Below are 24,582 nucleotides of genomic sequence, written 5' to 3'. Positions count from 1 at the left end.
AAATAAAATTGTAACATTTTCATATGACCTTTGACCTCATGACTGAAACTCTCACCAGAGAATCTTAATTGCCTAGCACATATATATTATATATACATATATGTATATATAGATATGTATACACTAAGTCTCAAGAAAATATCCTCAGGCATTGAACAGATATGGGGGAAATAGTGAAATTTTGAGTATTTGATCTTGACCTTTTGACCTTTGACCTTGAGCATGTAAACCTAAAAGTTGATAGGCACAACTTCACTCTCTCATACACATGTATGCCAAGTTTCATTAGGATACCTCAAAAGGTTTTTTTTGTTGTTGTTGTTGTTACGCTGTCCACAAAATTGATTACGGACGGACGGACAACCCGAAAATGTAATGCCTCCGGCGCCACTACGTGGCGGAGGCATGAAAAAAGATTGGGGCATAACAACAAAGTGGTTTGAAAAGAGCTGAAATATGAAAACATAGAAGGAAAAGGGATGGAATATAGACACAACTGAGCTGAAAGAATTGAACATAGTGTGAAGAAACAAAGACCGATGTAAGAACACTGAGGTAACAATAAACTACATTATTCGTATTTAAATAAAAGAGGATGGAAGATGCCTACAACGCCATACGAATGACAACGAAAAGCGTGATTACAAGGTGCTGAAGGGGGAAAAAATGAGGAGATACTCACGTGCAATCGTATACAAAGACGGCAGCATGACATTCTAGAGATTTGACTTTCTCTATTTTGTTCTTCGTGTCCATGCTTCTACAACCCTCTGAAAATAAACCAAACAAAATAGCACACATCATTGACTGTATACTTGAACGACACCATGCTGGCATATACTTGTTGTGTTTAAGCATCGTCTTACTATGATTGATGTGATGAAGTATGCGATGTCTTTTTTTTTTCCAAATTGTCAATCAAGTGTATCGAATATCAGCGATTGCATCTCTAATTTCATCCCTCGGCTGGGCGAACAATAAAATACCAGCTATTGACAGCGTTGGAAATGTGAACAACCTTTCGGAGACATTCGGATGATCCTCGGCGTCATATAACTAATAGATAAAAGGAAGAATAACATTATTGCTACTGCTTTTATGCAATTGTACATGGTGCTGCTTGAATCATCCTCAAGCGTGATCAAACTTAGCTAATTGAAAGAACGCAGTGTTCTACTGACAGTGTGTTCACAATGTGGTAACATAGTCGACTATGTGAAAACGCTCGAATTTAACATTATAAATCTATACATTTAACAGTGTATAGATGATTTCACAGTGTGGGGTGGTTTTTCGCAGAGAGTTCACATAATGTTCTGTTTTATACTGTGAATAGGTGGTTCACAAATGTCAAAACGCTTGAATTTAACAGAAAATAGATTTCACACGGTGCTTACAATGTTTTCATACTGTATCTCACATTGTGTTTTACACTGTGGGACAATGTGTTCTTTCCAGCTGGGTAAAGATAACATTTAATTTTCAAAGATGAATGCAATGTCTACTGTGTAAGAGGGGGAAAAGCAGCCCTCTTATTGGCTATTTTACTCACTCCGTCCTCCCCCTCCCCCTCCCCCATACTCTCTCTCATCCCTTTCCCCCTTTTTCCCATCTTCTGAATAGACTGAGTCAGTTCATCGTACTGATTTCATCTTTAATCCGGTCTAGTTCAGTTAAGTGGCAGTTCTTCATTCCTCGATTGTCGTGCAGGTCTATGTGGTTAGTCAACGGATGCCCACTGCGCTGTACAGTTTTTCCTCCTACGGTCTCGGCATCTCCTTCAGGTGCTTTGATCTTGTGGATTCCTGTAAAAAAAAAAGGAAAAAAAGGAAAAGGCATGTTCACATTAGAGTATATTTGGTTGCTATATGAAATTACTTTCTAAAAAAAAATCGAGTGAAAATATTCACTCTTAAAAGAGTGAATACAAAAAAGAGTGAATTTCGAGTGAAATTGGAGTGATGTTCATTTTCACTCATTTCGGAGTGACGTCAGGGATCACTCCAAAATCTTCGAGTAAAATCTTCAGAAAATCCCTGTTCACTGCCTCCATCATGCAGGCCTACGAAAAGACAGTTAGGTCTTGTCACAATGATCTGCACGTTCTCATTTTCATTTTGTTTTCACAGCAAAAAAAAAAAGAACATTTAATCCCTTCTCACTAGTTGCTCGGACAAGGGTCATGCATACAATGCAAATAATTTAACCTCATCTATCCAAATTGTCATCCCCCTTTACAATACTTTGAATTGAAGTGGAATTATCCTTCATGAATTCTTCAAGAATACAAAAAGTCATGTGTGACCATGAAACTATAATCTCAAAGTTGAGCACTTACCAGTGTAGGCAAAGAAAATGGAGTTAATGAAAGAAGATTTTCCTGCTCCCATCTGACCGAATAGATTGATATTGACTCGTTCTAGGTGGTCAAGGATGCATACCGAAGCGGCCCCAGGTTTGTAGTCACGTATCTTGGCTCGAAGCTTTTCCCGCTCTTCGACTTTGCGAAGAAACATGAAGAAAAAATGAGACATTGCATGGGTTTGGTATTTATCGCCTTGATATATATACAATATATATATTTATATTATATATATATATATATATATATATATATATATATATATATATATATATATATTATGTGTATATTGATAATACACTAGCTTTACACTATACGTGAATCTTCCGGTATTTATGACATTATTTTCTTTTTTAGATATACTTACATATTGACACAGGAAAATGAAATGCCTTTTCAAATGTTCTTCATGATCACTTGCGCTTGTATGAAAGCATAACAATACAGAAACACAATACACGTTTACGTTCTGTTCGTATTCCGTATCTCTAAACAGTCATGACAGCTGTGTTTCTGGTGGGATTTTTTTTTTCCAGCTTCCACAAGATTTTTCCTAAAATTCTGTATGCTCATGAACAAATCGGTGTGTGACAATAAAGCAAAACAAAGGCAAATCAATTAGTGAGAGTTGATTTGTACTCTTCAGCGCACATGCAATAGAATACGTGAGTTTCGACGCATGAATTTAAAAACAAATGCCAGAAGTGCTTCTCCTTACCCTTACACGGATCCAAAGGACCCAACGGATCCAAAGGATCCAACGGATCCAACGAATCCAAAGGCTCCAATGGATCCAACGGATCCAGAGGATCCAACGGATCCAACGAATCCAAAGGCTCCAATGGATCCAACGGATCCAAAGGATCCAACGGATCCATGGACGGAACAGCTTCATGCTTGTCTGGCTTCTTCCAGCATGGAATTGGTGTCAAACCTACGAATATTTAGAAATGTTAGAAGGTTAAAATGTTTACACATTTTATGAGATTAGATAAACAAAAATGCGACATTAATTAAGATCCTATATAATACCTATTCATGAAAAGGGAATGCTCTTGACAATCTATTCTCTGTAGGCACCTGTGCGAATCATCAATCCTCTGTATTCCTAACGTTTCTTTTTTCTTCTCTTCTTTTGGTTTCTTTTTTCCCCTGCAGTTATCAACATTTAATATGTCTGAAAATTATTCTACAGTAAGTTTATAGTAACCGAAATTAATTTTTGTGAAAATTCTAATGGTTTGTTATTTATTCCTCCATTTTGTTTTTACTTTCGTATGAAAGGCAGAGAGGATTTTGTTAGAAGTTGATGCATTTCGCAAAACCAAATATCCTCACTTGCAATAACATCTGCTGTAAAATTGAAGGGTAAATAGCTTTGGCATATTGTGTGTTCTGAACGTAGTCCAAAGACAAACCCGTTTCGGCAGCGCGTCGATTGTATAATTGTTGAGCTATTTCTTTAATTTGATTTCTTACCATGGAAACTTTGCTCAATACTAAGTCGTATTTCCATATAAGAAGTAATTTAGGTTGATTACATAATCAAGGAACTAATGAAAACAGCTTCGCAACAAAAAGGATAGCCGCGCTGTGAATGAAAAAAAAAGACAAATGATTTGATAGATATTTTTAGAAATATGTTACAAATAGTATAATCAACCCCCAGGACAGCCATATTGAAACCTTTCCATTTATGATACATGTATGTCACATTGTGAAACTGTAAGAAAGTCGCATGCATTAGATTTATTCTCTTAATGAAAAGCTATACGTATGTTTGTAGTAATTCTTTCAAACGAGTTTTAAGAAAAAAACACGTTGCCACTGTGTGAATTAAGCCTATAATTATAGGGCATACTCTTGTTACATAATGGTGCATTCTCACTGCCGATCAGATCAACTCTATAAATCCCGATCAAGCTTTTTTAGCCTGGTCGGGCTCGCTCGGCATTGGTATTCGGGGTCGACGATCTACCTTGATCGGCATCGCTCCCGCTTCCTTCACGATGATTTTGGACATGTCCAAAATATTCGAATAGGAAGCCCGAACACCAACACAGTCAGTCGTCACGCCGTATGCAAATTAGGCATAATGAGGTTCCGTGTGCCAGTGTTTACTCGATGCGCATGACCGTCTCGCGAATTTGAGGTTTCACGGAATTTTGCGAGACTCTGTACAAGCTCCAATACAGTTGCCATGCAGTTATCGCTAGTGTATACGATTTCGACATGGTGGGGTGAGTCCAATTACCCGTTTCGTACTCTTCATTTTGATATAAAATTTGTCCATATTTAAAAATATTTTCAATGTTTAATCTCTCGTTAGATTTACCTTATATTTTGCTCGTAGTTTTGATGTATTCGAAACATAAACCTCTATTTTGCTGGATCCTGGCTGGTATAAAACTTTTCATATTCTATATATTTTTTTTAAATTCTGCAGAGGAAGCATGTACCGATACTTGTTTTAAAAATCGAAGAGATGCAATATCTGTAAGTTACTTAAAAATTCGTTCAAAAACTGACTAAAAAGAGACTTGCACCGGAAGTTGCGATCGTCGAAGTCAAGATTTTTCCTACATATGGCGCGAAGCTTGGTGTGTCCTTGAAAGTATTTCATGAATCCTGGCCTTCGGGCTCTAGAATAATAATAATAATAGCAATAATAATACTAATAATAATAACAATAATAAAATAATAATAATAATAATAATAATAATAAAACACGTGGCATGATTAATAGTTCATCAGATTATTCATGCAAATCACCAGTAGTCCCCAGCTGCAGCTTCCAAGTTCCAGTTAAAAAAACAAACAATTAAAATAAAAGAATAAAAGGATAAATCATAATCTAGCGGACATATCATCAAAACCAGAAATATAATTTGAAGGAGTAAGAATGTCCAAGGAGAAAAAAAAAAACAGACACAAGGTTATTTTATTTATTAAACCGTAACTTGCAAGACAACTTGATGTAAAACTAAACATGAAAAGAAAATCACAATGGAACATTTCAAAAAAGAAAAGGCATGAGATACATCGTAACACAAATATTAGTATACGGGACTGAACCCAAATGTTTTTTTTTTTTGGTTGTTTTTTTTTTACAACGTGTGAAACTGCTGACGTGCTCGTATCTGCAAGTAGTCAAACAAATGACAAATCCGTACGAACACAAAGTGGCGATAACGAATCCTTAAATAATTATCTACGAAATTTTGACAGAATATGACAGAATAAACCTATTATATACACGTTTAAGCCGAGTTTCAGTCTTCGAGACCCGACACAGGAAGTAAAAAAAACAACAACACAGTAGCAGACGATGTGATGACATCATGCGACCGTCGTTTGTGACCAATCACGATCCAGCATTGTACGAAGGCGCTAATGGACGATTTCGAAAAAAGAGCGATGTGTCATACTGTTGTAATTTGCTGGATCCCATGAGGTATAAAAGATAGAGTGACTTGATTTTTCCATATTTTGAAAATAAGATAATCAAGTATCCTACATATTTAGTTTGAAAGAGATGCAAGGTGGTTAAGAACTGACCCACTTCTTTCGGGTTTAAATTTTATATTTTCAACGCGTGAAATTACTCGTATTTTTGCCCTAATTCCCTTTCCAGTATTATCAAATCATTGTCATTAAATTAGACCTTGAGCTTTCTTCTTTCATTTAATGTAAAAATGAGCTGTAAATGCTATGCGTGGGCTGCACAACGATAGTTTAAAAAGAACACTGCACAGCTAATTATGTATTCATGACCGCTTCGAGCGTGCATACGTCCTCCGCGCTCTGTGCGAGATTCGCACGCCGTGACGACTGACTGAACAGCTCGGTAGTGATCGAGAAGAGATCGAGCTGATCGGGAATCGGTCGTATCGAAATCTAGTGTGGTCGGGACGGATTTTTCCCCGAGCTCAGTTCCCGATCATCTCGAGTTATACTCGAATGCTACATGATTGATTTCAGATCATCTCGATCCAGGATTCATCAGTTTCATGAATAAATCGACCACTACACGACCGATACAGGACTGCTATCGACTGATATTCGACTAAACTCGATCATGCTTCGACCGGCACTCGATCAAATACCGAGCACTTTTTGACAGTGGTAGCAGCAGGTGCAGACGTACTTTCTTAGCACTCACTTATTGTTCAGGTATTAAGAAAAAATATACGCAGTCCTTGGCCACGTTAAAAAGTTAAATGTCGTCAGTATCTTCAGCCACTCCTGGCCCACTGAAGAAAAGAATAGGGCCACGAAGAGAGAAAAGACAACAAACCCTAAACAGCAGACATGGCAGAATGACTAGACTCTCCAGACAAAAATACCAGAAGAAAAAAAGAAGACACAACTGAAACTGAGAAAAATTCGGTATTCTGGCAATATGACTGTAACGTGAAAGGAAATTTTCTAGATTATTTACTTTACTTATAAACTGAGAAATGTTTCTAGAATTCTTTTGCTAGCTTGTCTGTTTCAAAGTTGAAGTTGGTTACGTTGATATAAAATCTATTTCTTACGCTGACGTGTTAAAACAGTAGTTGTAACGTATATTCATAAATGCTCAGTGACTTACTTTACTTTTATTTACGTAGATGTTACACTTTTGCTTCGCTTAATAAGGTTTTTTTTTTTATTGAGAGTTGTATGTACATTGCTTGAAGTCCAAATTGATATCGATTGGCTGGGATGAGTTGACGAACAAAAAAATAAACAACCAAGATTTTCATCATTTCTTGCTAGTGTAAAATGTTATATTGTTTTATTTTCATAATAATGTACTCTGTTCCACATATCAGCACACTTCATGAATTTAGAAATTGATATGATACGTGTATTTTCTTTTACACATTCTTGGGCCTATACTTTATCAATGAATACATACATATATTTCATTCACTTTTTCATTCTTTAATAATGAGAACAATAATGACAAAGATAACACGACTCATTAGGGGTGTAGAACAGTTTTTTCAACTCTATATAATGGTGCATTTATGGGCATATAGGCCTATGTTTCATTTTAGACCAAATTAATTTCAGCCCACCCATATGTAATGCACTTACGAAGCGTGGCGGTGTGACATTTTTTTTTTTTTTTTAATGAAACATCAAACTTAGGTTTGCTATTCTTCACATCCACTGCAAATATCGAATGAATATGAACGAACCTATTATATTATACATAGTGTCCCGGCACACAGAGTGCTACAAAACTGTCTCTTATTTAAAAAGATATGAGCGACTGAATGAAATCGTTACATTATTCAATAGAAAAAAAACACCTCAAATTTTATTTGACACAATGATAATCAATCTTCGTGCAGGCGCTTTGATCTCCATGAAAATGTGTGATTTACAAAATCTGTAACTTTTGGCACTGATATCCTACTTGACTGAGAGATAGTGAAGCCGTAAAAACTGATAACGAATGCGTCAAAAATAGCTACTGAAAACGGATAAAATGAATGAATACAACTGAATGCATTTTTGTACCTTTTTTGGCTCACAAACAGTAGTGATCAGTCTTTGTCATCGTTTTTTCAGGAAAAATGACTATAAAATCGAAACGCCTGCGCGAGAATTGATGATTGTGGTTTCAAAATAGGAAGTGTTCTTCTATCAACTATAGGTTTCCCCGGCCAATTTCGCACTTTTGTCAGTCCAATTCCTAATTGCTGCATTCAATTTAGCAAAATATACCATAGATGACATGTTCGGTAGTTCAATTTTATGATCTCTTCATTCAAATTCATTTTGGAGCATTCAAATTACCTTTAGCCTCATTCTAATTAACAATTTTTCATTTGAAATTCGTAAAACAAGCAGCACCATTTGGTTATTCGTTCATTCAGTTTAGAATGATATAGTCACGTGATCACGGACATGCTGCTCTCGTTCATTCCAATTCATTTTTGGGCAATCAATTTAACATCTTTTGCAGTTAATTTAGCACACATGTTTATGGTTTGCTTCTTTCTTTATTTTCTTAACATTGTTATTGTTTTCCAAGCGTCATTACATTTCATATTTTCGTACTCATTTCAGAGATTTTGGCAACATTTTTTTTTTCTTTAATGTGCTTAATGACTCTTCAAGTCCGAAGATAGTGCACCATGTGCATGGCCACAACTCATCTCGCCGTTACCTTGAGCGCTTTATTCCGTGTGTCGGCCAGGATAGGAAGTCAAGGTTATGATCATCAAATATTCCTATAATTCTTTTTCTGTCCCTTTGAGAAATACGTCTGTATCTAACTTGTGCCGTCATGACTGTAAGAAGATGAAGTTAAACTAGAGTATTGGTACATGTAGGCCTAAAATGTCATGTATGAAAGAAAAGGAGCGTTACAGAACGGCAAACTCGAGTTAATTATGATATGGTAAAACATACGATACTTTTACTGCTTAACAGCGCGTGGATGAAACAATAAGTCACATAGAAATACGCGCTTAAATGTTATCACCTTTTCAAAAAAAGAATAACATGACGTTAATTTCAATGAACATGTTAGAAATTTGTCTGCCCATACGCGAAATTGAATGACTGAAATATACCCCTTTCGCCAGTGCTGGCAAATTTGAATGACTGAAGAGCACGTGCCAATTTGAATGCCCGTTTTACGAATTCGAAAGCCACATGTGCAAATCTCATTGATCGGAATGCTAAATTGAACGTATAACTTGCAATTTTGAATGACAGAATGTGCAGTGATGAGGATTTTCGGTAAATTGAATGAACCTTTCATCAAATGGACTGACAAAAGTGCGAAATTGGCCGGTAAAACCTATACTAAAGATAATCATTACTTTCGTTCATTCATGCCTTTGCAATTAACAGTCAGTTTTATAGCACTCTTTTTGGCCACGCCGTTTTCAAGCATAAATACTGAGTTGTCTCATATAACCAAACGAATACTGTAACAAATTCTTCCTTCACCCAATCACTGTACGAACCTGCCGACCCGTTCGATGCAAGATCTCACACAGATCGAGTCATGTCGAGCTGGTCTAAGAAGTCTAGTAGAAATCGAGTATTGACCGTGTAGCGATCGTGTATTGATTGTGTGTAGATCGAGATGTTCGAATAGAGATCTATGTGGTAGTCGAGGAGAGATTCTGGAGATGTCGAGAATGGTCGGATGTGGATCGTAAAAGATCGAATAGCGGTCGGGAAGGAATCGTGTTGAAGGACGATCGAGCATTTGGTCGGGATTGCTCTGGTAAAAATATGTGATCGGGATTGATCTCGCTTGATCGAGTTGATCTGATCGGCAGTGGAAACGGGGTAAAAAATAGGTGATCGGGATTGATCTCGCTTGCTCGAGTTGATCTGATCAGTAGTGGGAACGGGGTATAAAGAGGAATCCTTGTTAATATAACTCTTGGATGTAATTGAGATGAGGGTACAATTGATCAATGATCTCTCACTGATTCGACCGTAGTTTTTTCTTTGCAAGGTCTAAATCCTGACTCGCTGTAGGCCTACACACACACACGCACACACACACACACACACACACACACACGTACACGCACACACATACACATACATACACACAAGGTCTACTCCGCTCAATATAAGTCAGGTCACGGCATAACTATACGGAAACAATAATTACGGAGGCAATTTGGTCACGAATCTAGAATGATAATGAATAACTATTTCTTTCAAAAGCATTTTGCACCATCAGATTTTCTCTGTCTAAGCTCTGCGGTCACTCGAGCATCCTTACTGAAAAAAAACAGTGTCCCCCAGTGTGTCCACAGTGTGTTCAAACATAGTCGACCATGTGAAAACGCTCAAATTTAACAGTGTCAAGATGATTTCACAATGTGGTGTGGTTTTCACAGAGCGTTCACATAGTACAGCTTTGTTTCTCACTGTGAATTGATGATTCACATTGTGTTCACACTGTTAAAACGCTCAAATTTTAACAGCGTGAAGATATTTCACACTGTGTTTACACCGTGTTTCTACTCTGTAGGACACTGTGTTCTTCCCAGCAGGGATAAGGAAGAGCAAGAAAACACAGCAAATTAGAACTTTGTACTAATTCAACATATTATTTCTTTGAATAGACGAAATTGTATATATGAAAAAAAGCACACGTCAGGTCAAATTGTACATAGTGTACCTTCAACTGAAGCTAAAAATGAGGAATAGATTTTATCATCAATTCTTCAGTGATTTCTAACGTTAATTAAGTAGCCAAGCATAAAAGGGATATCAAGATGTGGGAAAAATCCTAAATGAGTAAGAAGCATCTCAGACAAAATACAACACAATACCATCAGGCAGGAGTTCTGGTCTGTATGTCTGCAAAAGTTTTCCAACACCGAAAAAAAGAACTGTTATCAGAACCACGAAGAACACCGTTAGTCCGATTCCGAGTGCGATTATGTTTGGACCTGGAACGTCTTTTTGGTCTGTCGCAAAGACAATACAAACAAAATACTAATGTTTGATATTGATGATGAACATGAAAACTTCTGAGTAATATCTTATATCGATATGCGTATTGTAAGCACCGTACGTAGGGGTTAAGGTACATTAGATAGCTGGTACTTCACAAAATGTATGAATCTGCATCTTAAAACCGACTGCATAAAGGAAAGCACGGCACACGGACTATTTCACGAGCGAACATATACGAAGGTAAAATCGGGTTGAAAAGGTTACAACTTTCAAACAAAAGCAAATATTCTGCGACTTAAGATGTTTCTAGTATTATAGAGGTAACGATCAAACTAACATTTGTACTCTTAGTTACTTCGTTTCCCTCTACTTCGGTTCTTTAAAAAAAAATCATTTGAAAAACTATCAACGCATATATAGATTATACATGATGTTAAAAAAGTCGTACAAAAATAACCTGGCAGGAGATTTTTCCGATTTGATAACACATATCTAACTAGCACTATGATGAATCAACCAGAGAAGATAGATGCACACACCTCTTACTTCATCATTTAGACACATTGAAATAACCAAATGAAATTGAATTGAAATTGAAAAAATTCTGAAATTCGAAGTTTAAAGTCCACGTATTCTTTTAGGAAGGCTGTAAAAACGATGTTGTTATCTGAATATCAGTAATTTCATTGTCATTGTTATATACACGAAATTCTTTCGTACAAATATCGACACAATTAATCTATTATGTAATAATGATTATGTAACCGACCATGACCTGTATCAACTGTCCACCTGTACCTCGTTGAAGAAATATTTTGTCATGTCTTGCTAATCAGTGATACAGGTGATTTTATTTTGTATAAACCTTTAGTGAAAGCAGACAAGCCTCTCCCTTCCCTTTCTCCTTTCAACTATCCTATCTCTATGCAAGTGATCCCTCCCTCCTATTCTCCTTCCGATGTACATTATAATATTATGTTATGCTACGGGGGCTGCACGGAAATCAAACTACGCTTATGCTGTAGCCCCTCTGTATTATTCATTGTAGTATGTTTTGTTGTACTTATGCTGTACATTGTACACAGGCAATGAACAAGAAAATATCATCATATTTATGTTTGTACATGAATGTGTATATGTACAATGATGATACAGAAACCAATAAATCAAATCAAATCAAAATCAAATGTTGCTTCATTTTGAGTAATCATTGGTCTTTACGATATAAGTCGTCTAAACAAAAGATGATTTTTCAAATTCATGAAATTCTTCCGTCGAGATGTTTTCATTGCAACTGATTGATAAATTGCTCCACATCGACATAAAATTTTTCAATCAGTTGCAATGAAAACATTTTGACGGAAGAATTTCACGAATTCGAGTAATAAAGCAATACCTGTTTCATGCTATAAGGATTAGAACCAACACTTGCTGTTGGGAGAAAGCTCGGTTGTCTACGGGAGATGACGCCTGTCCGGTGATCAGAAGGTCGTAGGTTCCAATCCTGCTCGAGTATGTACGCTCATGATCTTTTATCATGGCTACTACTAAAACACTGATCAATTCAGTGCTTATTTAAACGTCGATGTGGGAAAATTTGTCAATCAGTTGCAAAAAGATGATTTGCTACATGATACGTCTTGGTGCATGTTCATCTCCTTAAAAGATGATGCAACTATTCACATGCACCATCGCTGATTTAGGTAATAAAAGAAGGGTGCCATTTTTTTTCTTTTCATTTTATTCTATTCTTATTGCCTTCTACAATGTATTAATACATAAATAACAGTTTGGAAAATAGTACTTTCATGATTGAATGGATGGATACTTCAAATCGTGACATAACGTACAATGTCGGTGTAAAGGAGCATAATTATAATAAGCGGATATACGTGGTTCCTTATCACTTACCGTTTAAAGATAAAACGGTAATAAACTTGGACGAAGCTCTCTCCACGGAAACACCTGAAGCAGTACACGTGAAGTTTAGGTCCGTGTCGTAAGTCGCTGTAACGTTTATTGTCTCGACTCTTTCGTAAGTCCCGTCAGGCAAAGTGAGCTGGTTGGACCTCACTGGAGGAAGTTCTTGACCTGATTTGCTCCACACGAGCGACACATTTGGTTTAAAACCCGCGATTCTGCAGTCAAGACTAACAGTTGGTGCTTCCCTTGACGTTTGGATGGTACATGGATTTGAACCATGAGTCTCTCTGACACACTGCTCGATGATATGTTCTGTCACCTTGGCTGCCAGAAGTGAGAGGGATAATTATAGTGACCATTTAACTCGATCTATACTTCATAAAAATCATGTCCGCTGGTTGGTCTACATAGCGTGATGTGACATCATCGTGGAGCTGCTATCACGTTATATTAAAAATGGGTTAGTCAAATACCGGTTAGTGATTGGCTAAACGCAGTCATGATGGAGGTAGGCCTACATTCGTTATGTTCGCCCATGGGCGAACATTCTTGTAATTTTCTCCCATGGGAAAACATTTTCAAGTAATAAATGACAGAAGGCCTAGGACCGCACGCGCACAGTGAATTTGGCTTTGTGCGAGCGAGCGATCGAGTGCGTTGTGCTAGTGGTTGTCGTTGACGTATTTGACGTACATTTGGTGTTTTGTACATGATGTATTTGACTCACCCAGCATATAATATAACAGATGATGACTTTTGTCGTCGGAAACATGTACCAAACGTTCCACCCTTAGGGTCTGAAATGCTATTTCCGGAGGCTGTAAGTAACCACCTCATAACCTCCCTCACTATAGCATTTCAAACCCTTCGGGTGGAACATTCGGTATGTTCCTCCCCCGCCAGTCATCATCTAAATGTTGAAGACATACAATGCCGATTAAGAAAAAAAAAGTGTGCCATGCTCAGACGAGTGAAAATTGCAATCGTTTACAGCCAAACAGTGGCCCTAACTCATGCAATATTCCATTGAGTATCCCGCTAATTGCCTTCCAATCTCATTTAGATATAAACATAGCAGAAAAATGAAGATATCAAGGTGATTCACCGTGGAAGTAAGCAAATACAAATGACTCATACGGCTCTACAAACATAATGCACTACAATAATCAATGCTCTTATTCAAGAAAATTTAAAATTTCGTACCTCTTGCTCGGTTTGATCAGAAGACAAAGTCGAATACAATGATATGACATTCAAAATCCTAATATAATGATGTTGACTATGTATGATTACAGTATTCATAATGTCATACTATTACCATATCAAAAAAAAATCAAATTAAAAGAAAAAGCTCCTCAATTGCCTGCTGGGCTCCTCCACTTGAACCAGATCTCACCTCACTCACCTTATTCTCTGTTTATGCAAGTGTCTAGATACAACTTTCGTCTTTGCAATGTGATGCCAGAATGTTACTGTGTTTTTTTCTTGCTTATTCTTTTATTTTCGATAAGTATACAAGATTTATGTTTTGCCCATTTTTTTTTCTTCTCTTTCAAAGCTGTCGTATCTTCATGTTACATGTTATTGGACGATAGTCTTCTGCATTTACACTCCCAATACATGTACCTTAATTCAGTCTGATCATATGATTTACTTTATCCTGAGTGGTTCCCCATTGACGTGTTGTCTTATCTTTTCTTTAAGCTGTAAACGTATCAGATGAATTTGAAAATTTTAATACTAATTGCATATTAATTCAATAAAATCTTATGACTAGCATGTATACATAATGATATACAGATACTTTCTAGCGTAAATATTCTGAAAATTGGAGCCGAGCCAACTTAAGATGTGGAAAGTACCTGTAAAAAAAATGAAAGAAGGCAGGTTAACAAATGTATTTAATTTGGAGGTTAGCATTTAAAGGAAAATGAAGCAGAAAATCCTGTTGACTAGATATGAAGATTATCTCGACACTTTTGTCTACGAGAACCTGGTGGATCCATTAAAATGTTTCTGGTATTTGAGAATGACAGGTGTACGTAACATAAACGGTTCGCTTTCATACAGGCTCCAATGACGTATCATCTCCCCCTCCTTGTTTTGTGTATGTGTGTGTGTGTGTGTGTGTGTGTGTGTGTGTGTATCTGTATGTATGCGTGTGTGTGTGTGTGTGTGTGTGTGTGAACAATCACCACTGTCTAATTGCTGATTCAAGTTTGACCTCTTTTCCGGACCTTCCTCAGGTTATTACAGGCATCTAAAATCCAACGGCAATAATACTTGGTGTAGGATATACATACCATTTACTGTAAGAAAGATGGAATTCAAGTAATCCTCGAAAGTCTTCAGAAGAACTTGGCAATGGTAGTGACCCTCATCCGCCACTTCCAACTCCGTGATAACGAGATTAAAATTCTTGTCAATGCCAAACCGTTTCTCCTTGCTCTGGAAGTTCCCATTTAAAAATGCAGCCTTGTTCTTCAATTGGAGAGGATTCGAGATGTTCCCTTCGACCCAGTTCACAATATAAGGCTCCCCTTGAATGTTGCACGGCAGACTAATATTTTCCCCTTTCCACTGAACGACAGGGATGGCTCCTACTCCTGAGGAGATAGATGGATAGATGGGTGAGGAGGTTAAAGATTATGACATGTATGGCTAGATTTGTTAGATTTTTATAAACAAGATTAAGAGTTTTATATCATTATCTTCTTTTTTTTTCTTCAATGCGTGATATCTTTTTTCTATGAATCCCATATCCATGATTTCTTGTTGTTTCTCTGAACAAAGAGATGCGATTAGTCTTCTTTCTATCAATGATAAATACTTTGAATCCACACGTAGAGTTTGGACTTAAACTTGTAACAAATGGTAAACAGCTCCCTCAAGAATAATCAAAGATCATGATTAAAAAGTTGAGAGCATCAACGATAATAAGCTTATTATCACATATCTATATTTTATAGATATTATTGTAATTGCTGGGATTGACGATGCCTTAGTTCTTTGGGACATCTAAAATTTTAGCGCTGCTTTATATGCTGAACGTATTGGCATTTTTCATAAATTACCCGGTACTCCCCTTGCCGAAGGTATTTAGATACTGTATCAGTAAAGATAGGCACAGTGAGTAAAACACCTTTTTTTCGACAGAATTATAAATTGTATGCTGTAAACTCAAGTGCATAACTCCATCTTCACAGGCCCTACATATCCTTTACCTGAGAAGGTATAACCACACTACACAATAACATACATTAATATACACATTACAGTATATTGTAGGTCCTACCTTCGCCCTCAGTATTATTATTAGAGCCACTTACGAAGTGCCATAGGGAAACCAAATATTTCTTGCCTTTAATGTACATTCCCTACTCTTGATGGAGTGCTTAGCCCCCACGTAGTACGGTAGCTATCCCGAATATGTCTTGTCGCTTCTCCTTGGGAATTTTTATGCCATTTTCTTTTTTTCTGAGATGTACCATGTGATTTAAGGTGATTTCCCAGGTGGTGATTTTGTTCTTTAAGGGAAGTTAGTTCAAGGGACCGGTCTCCTGGACTCAAAGTTAAAACATGCTAGAATTCAGGTTTTTACACGTGCTTTCCTTTATAATGCGGATGCCAGAGAACGAATTGTCGATTTAGCCCTTTTGAAAAGATTTTATTCAAGTATGGGTAAAATAAGATAAAGACATATGACACGTATAGAATTCTATCATTCATTACTCAAACTCATAATTATTATCAATCACCACGAACTTTCACCATTGATATTCGTCTTTACCCACTCAACTGTTATCTTCAGTGTCATCCCCATCTATGTACTGTAGCATTTTACAAGCATTGTGACAGCTAGACCCCCCTTCCCGGATTATTTACACTCTCAGCCTCATTTACGCCATTCACTTTTATCTACACCATCATCTCTTAGTAACAATTTGACTCTTATCTGAATCCTACATTCTATCATAATGTACACCATTTTACTCACATCTACAACTGTCATCCTTTATTTCATTATCACCAGCTTTACCATTACATACATAGGCCTACATAATACATCCTATATACCCACATGTTTATACCTTTATCTTCACCCTCTACCCACCGAACAGCGACAAGACTTTGAACGACAATACCATGGTATGACAACATGTGTGATATCCTTTAGTACAAATTATGTTGACTTATTGGTATCTATAATATGATATGACCTTTGGAATTAAAAAGAAGGAGAAAAAAACATCACCGTCCTGAAACATAGATCATGTATCTTTTCATATGGACACTATCGTTAAATCATTATTGTATGTTTAACATAAACTTTCATTCAATGGTTTGATATCTATAAATATATCAATGCAATAATGGTTAGCGGGTGCAAAGTATCCTTATTCCAGTTTTTGATTAAAGCTCTTTAGTACGTACACAGCAGCACATGGACATGTATACTACATTATGTTTCAGATCAACTGAGCAAATCTATACTTCACTCACTTTAAGGCGGAAGTAACTTTTTGTTGAATTAAGTAGTAGTTTTCCCTCTCAATTTCGTAGAATAAATTGTCGTCCATTTTCATTTCAATTGCATTACAATTTCGTATGTTTGAAGAACAGTGGAGTGGGTTAACTATTGTGGTCGAAGATTTCTAGTTTAGTGCTGTAGAATTCGTTTTTAATGAATGGAATGAATGAATGGAATGGTTTATTGATCAAACTTCGCAGCCGAACGGCTGAATTGTGTCTGATTTACGTCGATAAAAATACAGTGAGACAAAATAACTTACATACATTTGTATACAACACACGAACAAAATACAACCATTACGACAACAACAAAACAAATCATCGGTACATCAGTAGTGGAAGTACATTCAGTATATAAATTACTTGTATATTGGAACAAAAACAGAGTTGAGTGAAAAACACAAACAAACCCGTTTTACATACATGTATCTTATATCCTCCATTAGTGACGTATCACAACCCTTTAAGCTAATAAAAAGGGTATAGAAGGACAAGGGAGGAGGCTTGGAATGAGGAATGTTGAGAGATAGAAGATGCTACATGTAGTGTGAGGCTGAGACAGGAACAGAGTGAGGGGGAGACAGGAGAACAAAGAAAACAAAGGCTAGGGGAGAAGAAAAGGGAGGCACAAAGAGAGAGCAGGAGGAATGTAAGGATAAAGGAGAAGAAGAAGAGGAGTGAGTAGAGGGGGAAAGGGAGGAAAGAAAGGGAAAGAAGCTGTATGCGTCTGGATAAATATAAAAACAGACAATTCAAACAAAATGGACATACAGATGCAAGCACATATATTGCACTTCAGTTGAAGGACAAATACTAACAAACATATTTCTATATAAACTTCTGCATATAAATACTTCAAATTATTCAATCTTCGTACCAGTTCTTTGATTGCCAAAATATATACAAAAATAAATACACTAAGCGAGTCTGAACATTATTATGCAACAACAGTAATGATGATATAATTCCAACATTAAATAGTTGCATTAAATGCATTTAAGCATGCTTAATCAACGTCACAAATCTCAAATCGGATTTAAGCATTTAATTTCTTGTTTTGAAATTCCAAATTTATGCACTCAATTATTGCGGTGGGCTGGATAAGCATTTCAAATTTAATTTTTGTTTTTGAGCGATCGATGTTTACAAGTGAACGTTCAGTTCCGAAATAAACATACGCTTAAGCAACAGTGATTTTGTCCATTTTCATTGAATGTGACTTTTCTTTTTTATCTTTAATTTTATCTGGAAGATCAACATCTTTATTTTGCTCAAGATCTTATATGAACTTCAATATAAATTGTTCTTTTCATCATAATCATCGCATTCTTTGTGTGTGTGCGTGTGTGTGTGTGTATGTGTGTGTGTGTAATCTTTACCACTGTATTCCATACTGTGTTTTTAATCTTTATTTTTCCATTTCTCTCTTTATTTTGATTGTCATATTGTATTGGTGATGTTTGTTTTATTTGTTTTCACCATTTCTGATTCACATTATCATGTAACCGTCTTCAGTACAAGTAATGTAATTTTGCAATGGATATCACGTGCAGATTTGAATTGAATGCTCCTGTTAGAGCTTGTTTGTCGTTATGCAAATTTTAATGTACGACATGAGCTGGCGACAGATTGAGACGTAAACCAGAGCCTTCTACTACAGAGTTTGGCCAACTTAAACACAGGCGCCATTTTGTGCCCGCCAAAAAAGGTTCTATATGTAATAGAGTGCGCGCTCGCATAATTATAGAAGCAGGGCCAATTGAACGACCCGCCGCCATTAGCAAAGAGGTCGAGAAGTCGGGCTTTCGCGAAGGTACCACACGTTTCTGGTAGTCGACCTCTTTCGTGCGCGCCCGTCACTGTTCAATTGGCCCCGTTTTCATTTATACGCACTGAATGGTGAGCGCTTACTCTATTACATATTGTAGAACCTCTTTGGTGGGCAAACAATGGCGTCCGTAGATCGAAAAACTCATAACAGGGTTGGCCAAACTCTGTAATAAAAGGCTTTGACGTAAACTTAAATGGCCATTGCCGAAAATGTATTTGCATTCAATAATTTAGAATGCGAATATGCGAAATCGCATTAGTTAATTCTAACGACGGAAAAAGATTTTGAATAATGATATTTCAATGCGTGGGCGTATTTTACGAAATTGGATGTTTATAATATTAAATTGAATGCCGAAACAATGAAATTGGATTGTAAAATTTCTATCTCAGCTTTACTGTCGGTTTTTTTTTTTTTTTTTAAGGCATGCAAATGCGCATACATTATAGTAAAACAGAGCATAGATTTCAGACAATACATTTTAAACCTAGTGGCTACTGCGGTGACTCTGTATTCCAATACCATTTAGCTTCTAAATCAAAATAAACAAAAAATATATCATTTAAAATATATATATATATACATCGATACTTTAGACGAAAGGGAAGGAGAGAGGAAAAGCACATTGATCATGGCATTCGTTCCGTCACAATCTATTTGCCAATGAATGTTAATGGACAAAGCACAGTTGTAAAAATCAATTCTTTACTCCCTTCTATGTAATGCACATGTCATGTGTTTGCATTGTAAATGCATTTTTTCTTTTAATCAACAAAACATACTGTATGTGCCCTCCATGCTGTTCCTTCGATTCCACTGAAAATTGGCTTTGTAAGATAAATTATCAGGGGCATGGTCGAGTGACCTGGGTTAAATGGCAGTTCAACGAAACCCATCCCTTTCCTATAACTACAATATATCAAAATGTGAGGACAGATTGCGTGTGTGTTTGTGTGTGTGTGTGTGTGTGTGTATGTGTGTGCATAGACATTACACATTAATTTCTTTGGTTTTTTTACCTATGTAGTGACTTAAACGTTTATGGCGAATGGGGTTGAAATCGATGTACTGATACAAACGCAGTGTTTCATAAAAGATACGTATACATACCTTTAGCTAAAGACCCATAGAACACGAAGGTAGAAAATGTCAGTAGAAACACAAGGTCGTTGCTTATTTCCATTCTATCCAAGTGCAAGTATTCAGTAGTCAACTTTGGTCAAAAACGGAATTAGTTTAAGTAGAAGGAAATGAGGACAGGTAACGGGAGGCAGTTGCAGCAATATTAGAATAAATCTATTAGAGGGTCAGAGTCGTTCATGGCAACGTTCCCTTTCAATCGACAGCATCGTTCAGCGGTACCACGCCTGTAAACTGTATAGTCTCTTCGCATGGTGTGGATGAGTCTGTAATTATCGAGCTCGCTCTGACAAAGAGAACCTGTTACAATGTATCTTCTGTTTGTCTATGTGTGTGTGTGTGTGTGTGTGTGTGTGTTTAAATTATGGAAGACATCGCTCAAAGTTCAAGGGGATATTATCACAATTGTGTACTCTATGCATACGAAGACAAAACATGATATTGATCTCGCATGCATATCGAGGGCAAGTGTTATCTCATTTCATGTTCAAATGTAAATGAGTTTGGAATACATGTGTTATTTCATTTCATGTACAAATGTAAAACTGAGCGATATGGGAAAAGCTCATAGCCATACCTAACAAGACTCATGAACACACAAAATAACCTTGCTGGTGACAAAACTTTTGTTATGAGTCGCTGAATTTTGGATGATAAATTATGTATTCCAAATTCAAATGGGTGAACACTGTTTTCATTTGTCGTCAATACTTATTGTATGTCCATATCGGGCAATTTCTTTCTATTCTATTCATAATGCAACTCTTTCTTTCTCGTACATTATTCATCTAAACTTCATTGGATAGAATTGCTGAAATGATATAATCTGCATGACCGAGGCACATTTGGCCGTCTAGCATCGGGCACTTGTCACCTCTACTTTTAATAATGCGCTTTCGTCCGACACAATACAATGTCCAAATCTTAACTCCATCTTAACCCGTTTAATACTGAATTCTGAAATCCCCATAGATTTAATACACAGCCCACCAGGTTCCCGTATAGAACAGGTTAACTCTTAAGTCCATTCTCCATCTCCGATTTACTGGTGATTTCGATCCATCCACTAGGTCTGTATTCACCATTCAGCTTAACCAGGGAGGTCATCACCTGGTTTAAATTTTTTATCAACTTATAAGCCTGAATTCCATCTGTCCAATAGCATGTGAGTTTAATTTGATTCCACACCCATATTAAAGTCAGCAGGGTTCTACGTCTCCTTTTTTTTTCAGCTGTGTGAATTGTTCATATGATCATAAACGCCTCCAGTACTCAGAGCAAAGGCTTGCATTCAGTTATAGCTAATCTTTCGACAAAGTTCCTTCTGCATGCACACCTCCACCTTTGTGCCCTAGCTCATATCTTGTCTAAGATCATCGCTGTTGACACATTTTACATTTAATTTTACTGATCTCATTTTCATCAATATGTTTGATTTGGCTACAGGTCCACCTTTAAGCCTAAATCATACCCACCTTGAATTGCTCATCTCTGAATCTCGAGTCAGTCCTTACAGTTCATATAGGCTGAACACTTGGGCACAAGTCCACCTTGGTGGTCAGTTTTAATTTCAAATCTAATTATCTAAACATTGATAGAAGTGTGATCTTCAGTGGAACATGAGATCACCGTTGGGGGCGCTTCATTTTTTAAGTCGGACCCCAGCATGAACCAGGTCTTGTCTCATGTTTATATTTGCCGTGAAGGCAACAATTCCAGATCTTTAACCGATACATACCAACCTTTATATGAGAACCTGAGTTTGTGTCAATGAAGTGGTGCCCATCTATTTTAACTCCACAAAGTTCTTGATTTAAAACAACACCGACAAAATCTTTTCAGCTCTCACATGCAGTGTGCTGGTTAAAATCTTTCATCTGGCATGATAGCGGCGGATATGAGTCAATATTTGAGCGATAATCCGCCGTCAACTTGAATATCCAGTTACTGTGTTGCCAACATCGATGACTGTTAGCTGCGGTTATGGTGCAATGCTGCATGAAGTCTCAACGATGCTGCTGCATCCCTTCCCAACAACCATCCGGTTTTTCGTAGTCATTTCAAAGTCAACATCATAGCTTTTGAAAAATATAATATTGAGGAAAAAAAGTGAGCACCACATTGCATGGCAAATATTGAAAGGCAAGCTAATGTAATTTGTCAATCTATTGAGATGCAAATGCGAGATCATGTTTTAAAAATCAGATCATTTTACTGAAAATCTACTATTGAATGAATGAATCTTTTATTGTAGAGTATCAGAATCTATTACATGTACAAGAATCTATTGATTAAAAAAGGTGAATATAACAATTGTGTCGTTGCAAAATTACAAGGTCCTTTTTTTTTCTTTTCTCTCGACTTCGTGAATAATGGTGTGGGAATTATGATTTGATAATAAATACAGACATTCAAGCGAATAGATGGATATGAATAGATCCTTGAATTTCCCAGTGCCTCTTTATGTTTTCCCTCGGCAGAGTTTTCATTTTTTGAGCTTTTAGCCTGTTTTGCAAACTTAGCCTAAACCTAATTTAACTAAGTTTAATCTAAATGTGCAAACAGTATTTCAAGGTAGATACTGAATGACGAAATGTTACCGTGGTTTATTTGTCACTAGTTATCGAGATGAATACGAGATCATTTTTTAATATTACATTACTTGACCGGATATGGACTGTTTATACGTTTGACATTGATGGATCTTTTGTTTCATAGTACTAGAATTTGTATTCAGAAAATCAATTCAGTGAATTCATTGGATAAAAAAGGTTAATAAAACATTACTTTGTCATTTTGTTTTTTATCGACGTTGTGAGTATTGTTGTTGGAATGATTTGATGATGAATGCAAACGCTTAAAGGATTATCCACGAATGGATAATCCTTACTAGAGGTTTTTGAATTTCTGTGTGCCTCTGCGTGGTTTCGCTCTATAAAGTTCTCACTTCTTTAGTTTAGCCTTTAGCTTGTTATGAAAACGTAAAGGGATTGTATTGCTTAGGTTGAGATGAGGATCCAGGTTTTAACTTTTTGCCCGATAATTAGAAACCACTCATGTAAAATATTAAAGAGCATATAATTCTATGAGGAATTTGAAATTTATTCGACGAAAATACATGATATCCAAAAACAAGGTAAAACAATGTGACCTTAATAAAAGGTGGATCCCATTTTTTATTCCCACCTTTGTTTTCGGATATCTCAGCAATTTCAAACCGATTTTTATCAAATAAACTTTTAAGTTCTGCTAGAATTATATGCTCTTTAATATTTCATGTGAATGGTATCTAATTATCTGGCAAAAAAAAAATGAAACTTGGATCCACATCTCAACAAAAACTATACCATCCCTTTAACTATAGACAAAAGTGAAAGGTTTGCTCCTGCGAAACTGAGGACACAATTTGGGCAGAAGAGAGGAGAAAGCGGGGAAAAGAGACAGAGAGTGAGGGAGAGAGAAAGTCATACAAAGAGACACAAACTGAAAAAAAAAATGAAAGACGTACTCCGCTGAAATAAGTGTAAAGTATCCTTTAATATTTGTTCATAATTCAGCTTATAAGTAGTTATCAAAGAGTTGTGCAATATCGACCATCATAACATACAGCTGTAGTTATTTTTGCACCTTTCGTGATATGTAATGATATGTGTAATGAATGCTTATATAAACATAAATATCGTTTTTTAATCACCCTTATTGCTCATTAATAACTCATTATTGACTAACAATGTGTGTCACTTTAACCTCACTATCATTATTGAATATTGCACATGGTACACAGAGGAACTAACTACCAGATAATTAACATGAAATTGAACCAGTTTATTTATTCTTCAATATCAAGATTGAACAAATCATAATTTATAACAGTTTACGTGTAGGTCCTGCTGTCATCTCAAATTACTTTCAAAAGTCATGTTGTCAGTTTTTTCCCCTATATAGGTGGGTACGGCAACCAGCTACCTTTACATTATTTAGGGCCCCTCTATGATATCACTTCTATGTAGACAGAGATATAAGAAATATATATAGACAAGCATTATAAAATAAAAACACAGCAACGAAGATCCATCCCATCATTATCGTTGTCAACTGGTTGTCCCGTATCTGAATATACTTACAGTACTCAACTACTGTTTTTACGAGCTCTGTCAACTTCTGTTCTTTTATAACTTTTATTACTGTGGTGTTGTGCATGATAACAACGCAGAAAGATCTGGATAACAGAAACCTTTTCTTCCTGGCTTGCCTTCCTTTTTTCCTGCTGTCAATTTTTTTTCACCAAGATCTTCTTGCCTGATAGAATAAATGTCCATGTTTACGGAAGTTCAGAATGTTCTTTTCCCAGGTTCTT

At 36.4% G+C, this 24,582-nt stretch overlaps 1 protein-coding gene across 1 annotated transcript; it reads right to left on the bottom strand.

Moving 5' to 3' along the window:
- Positions 1-586: 586 nt before the first annotated feature.
- LOC139716034 (uncharacterized) lies at positions 587-16,060 on the bottom strand. The gene is made up of 6 exons (XM_071627590.1): positions 16,051-16,060; positions 15,025-15,327; positions 3,081-3,296; positions 2,339-2,500; positions 1,644-1,805; positions 587-770 (listed from the first exon to the last, which is right to left on the bottom strand). Exons 1-6 carry the CDS (start codon positions 16,058-16,060, stop codon positions 679-681), a joined length of 945 nt encoding a protein of 314 aa, XP_071483691.1. The 3' UTR covers positions 587-678.
- Between the last annotated feature and the right edge of the window lie 8,522 nt (positions 16,061-24,582).

Source organism: Diadema antillarum, unplaced genomic scaffold (genome assembly GCF_040938485.1).
Source record: "Diadema antillarum isolate AM-2024a unplaced genomic scaffold, OU_Dant_1.0 scf00000060, whole genome shotgun sequence".
Taxonomy (NCBI): Eukaryota; Metazoa; Echinodermata; class Echinoidea; order Diadematoida; family Diadematidae; genus Diadema; species Diadema antillarum.
This window is presented reverse-complemented; position numbering and strand designations above follow the sequence as displayed.